General features: G+C 45.1%; 1 protein-coding gene across 1 annotated transcript in view; it reads right to left on the bottom strand.

The window, feature by feature from the left end:
• Nucleotides 1–378: 378 nt before the first annotated feature.
• LOC101997321 (leucine-rich repeat-containing protein 37A3-like) overlaps nt 379–2,998 on the bottom strand; it is a 9,527-nt gene continuing 6,907 nt past the window's right edge. Inside the window, 3 exon segments of the mRNA XM_026790183.1 lie at nt 379–803; nt 1,790–2,335; nt 2,337–2,993. Of these exon segments, the coding sequence (XP_026645984.1) occupies nt 618–803; nt 1,790–2,335; nt 2,337–2,993 (1,389 nt within the window). The 3' untranslated portion in view covers nt 379–617.

Raw genomic sequence — 2,998 nt, 5'->3', positions numbered from 1 at the left:
GGAAGGTCATTGGTTAATTATAATAAAGAAACTGCTTGGCCCTCATAGGTTAAAACAGAGATGGGAGGAGTAAACAGAACAGAATGCTGGGAGGAAGAGGAAGTGAGCTCAGAGGCCATGCTCCCACCTCCCGGGCAGACACCATCGATGAAGCTGCTGAATCATTCCCAGTAAGACTGGTGCTACACAGATTACTAAAAATGGGTTAGGCAAAATATGAGAATTAGCCCGTAAGAGGCTAGAGCTAGTGGGCCAAGCAGTGTTTAAATGGATACAGTTTGTATGTTGTTATTTCTGGTTTAAAGCTAGCTAGGCTAGCTGAGGCGGCAGGAACACAGCCCGCAGCTCCCACTACAGGTGCTGTCTGTACAGGGGCCAGAGGACATCCTCCCGGAGGTCATGAACTGATCCCATGCTGATTTCTGCCTTCTAGCCTAAAAATTCCACATCCTCACTGACAGAGAACTCTCCACTGCTCCCACAGCCTCTCACAGCAACACCACCAGTCTGACACCAAATCAGAACGTTACATAATGACCTGACATTGGGGAGCCCGACTTCACACAGTACCTGTGGACACTCGGGGGCATTATTTGTAGACAGAGAGGGTCAGTGGCTCAGGTTTTCAGTTTGCGGCCTCTAAACCTATGACACAGACCGGGCACATTCTGGACAGAGGAATGTATTGTTGTCCTTACCTCAGAGAGACAGCAAACGATAATCAACACTGTCAATACTACAGTTACAGATATTGCCAAGATGACTTTGTTGTTGTAGCCGTATCCCGGAACTTCTTTTGTGTGCTAAAAAGTACAAGATAAATGAATAAATAGCATTTCTGCTGCCAAATAATAAAGTAAAAAGAATTAAAAAAAGTAAAGGCTAATTGCTCAAAATTCATTCTTGAGCTGTGCTTGGTAACTCATGTATATAATCTGGGAATTGGAAGGTTAAGATAGGAGGACTGCCATGAGCTTGGTATCAACTTCGGCCACAAAGTGAGCAGGCTATTTTGGGCTATACAGTGATATTCTGACTCAAAGAACCAAGGTCTCAGGATGTACTTCTGTGGTTGAACCCTTTGTTTAGCTTGTACTAGGTGCTGGGTTTGATCTACATGGAACAACAAAACAATATTTCTGGCCGGGCGGTGGTGGCGCACGCCTTTAATCCCAGCACTCGGGAGGCAGAGGCAGGAGGATCTCTGTGAGTTCAAGACCAGCCTGGTCTACAAGAGCTAATTCCAGGACAGGCTCCAAAATCACAGAGAAACCCTGTCTCGAAAAACCAAAAACAAACAAACAAACAAAACTATTTCTTTTTTTAAAAAAAAATCCCTAAAAACATCCTTCCAGGTGAGTAGCTTTCTTATTTATAAAAGATCATACTGAATTAAATATGTTACATGCTTTATTATAGTACATTTTATTATATTCTGTGTTTTAAGTCTGCTTCCATGTCTTAAATTTAGAAACGCAGTAGAAGTTAGATGTGGTAGCAAACACATTTAAACGCAGCACTGGGAGGCAGAGGCAGGTGGATCTCTGTGAGTTCCGGACCAATTTGGTTTGCATGAGAATTCTGGGAATCCAGGGCTACACAGTGAGACCCTGTCTCAAAAACAAAACAAAAAAATACAATACAATGCATATAAAAATACAGTGGGAATCATTGTCTTGGCTGGGCTAGAGTTATGTGGACAATACAAGATCTGAAGTAGGAGGCCCTGGTCTTTCTGCTTAAGTGCCTGAAAGGGTACGCGGGACCCATGTTCCAGCACCGTCCTCACCTGACTTTGTTCCAGAACCTTCTGTCCACCTTGGGTTTCTGTGCTCTCATTGATGTAGTTCTCAGTTTTCCACTGGTCCGTATCCCAGTCGGCCCTGGACAACTTGAATTCTTGTTGCTCACTGAGAAGCTTCATCAGGAGGCCGGTTCTGGAGATGAGCTTGGCACAGAACAGTTGTACACGGGGGTCAGAGCAGTCCATCTTCAAAGTCCTGATAACGTGAGAAATAAGCTTTCTCACATTGTTGTTGGGGATGAGGGGCTGCAGCTGCTGGTTTAGCTGAGATTCAAAGCGTTCACCTGGTGACATCAGCAATGGGTAAGCAAATTCTTTGAAATGGTCATGGGAGTCAGATCCCAAGGTGAAGTCTAACTGTGGCTTGCTTGTTTGCTGAGCAGTTGGAATTAAATCAGATGTAGGCCCGTTAGACTCTACAGTAGGATTCTCAGGGGGAATATTTTCTAATGCAGCTTCTTTAGGCCCAGTGAGGGCTGGTTTGAGGATGTTTTCTTCAGTATCATCTATTGCTGCCTGATTTTCTTCAAGAAGTTTTTTTTGTAGGAGGTTCTAAGGCAGCATCTAATTGTGAAAAAGGCTTTTCTGCATAACTCGGGTCTCCTAAAGATGAAAAGACCCCTCCTGCAGGGGAATTTACCAGGCTCCTCACTGCAGAGGATGCTGGACTCTTTGCAATCAACCGGAAATGAGATATTTTCTTCCTAAGGTTTCTATGTCTCTTTTCAGATAGTAAACTAGGGTTAGACCCCTTTGTTCTTTTCACATTGGCATTTGCACTTTCTAAAACGAAAATGGTGTGAGACAAGTCTTTTCGTCTGTCTATGAACTCAGGCAGTGATTTTGTAGTGGGAGTCTTGTCCACCAGCGACTGTTCTGGGGAAGAAGACACTGCCTCCCCATGCTCCTTTGGGAGCAAGGGCTCTGGGTGGAAGGAATTTCCCACTAACGTCCTGGGCTTCTGAACCACACTGAGCTGCTGCAACTCCGCTGTGGGTGGGCTCCCGAGCTGTCCGTCTTTGGCAATACTCTCCACAGGCGTCTGGACACTCTGCTTATTCCACAGGCTCTTGTCACTCACTCCCTTAAAGTGCCTTTTCTGTATGCTTCCTGTCCTCTTGAGCACTCTGTTCAAGCTGCGGAGTCTTTTCTCTGCCTTGTCAATTTCTGCAAGACTGTTTTCCTCTGCCTGGG

This window comes from Microtus ochrogaster, unplaced genomic scaffold (assembly GCF_000317375.1).
Source record: "Microtus ochrogaster isolate Prairie Vole_2 unplaced genomic scaffold, MicOch1.0 UNK44, whole genome shotgun sequence".
NCBI lineage: Eukaryota > Metazoa > Chordata > Mammalia > Rodentia > Cricetidae > Microtus > Microtus ochrogaster.
Note: the sequence above shows the minus strand (reverse complement) of the source record. Positions and strands in the feature narration are given on the sequence as shown.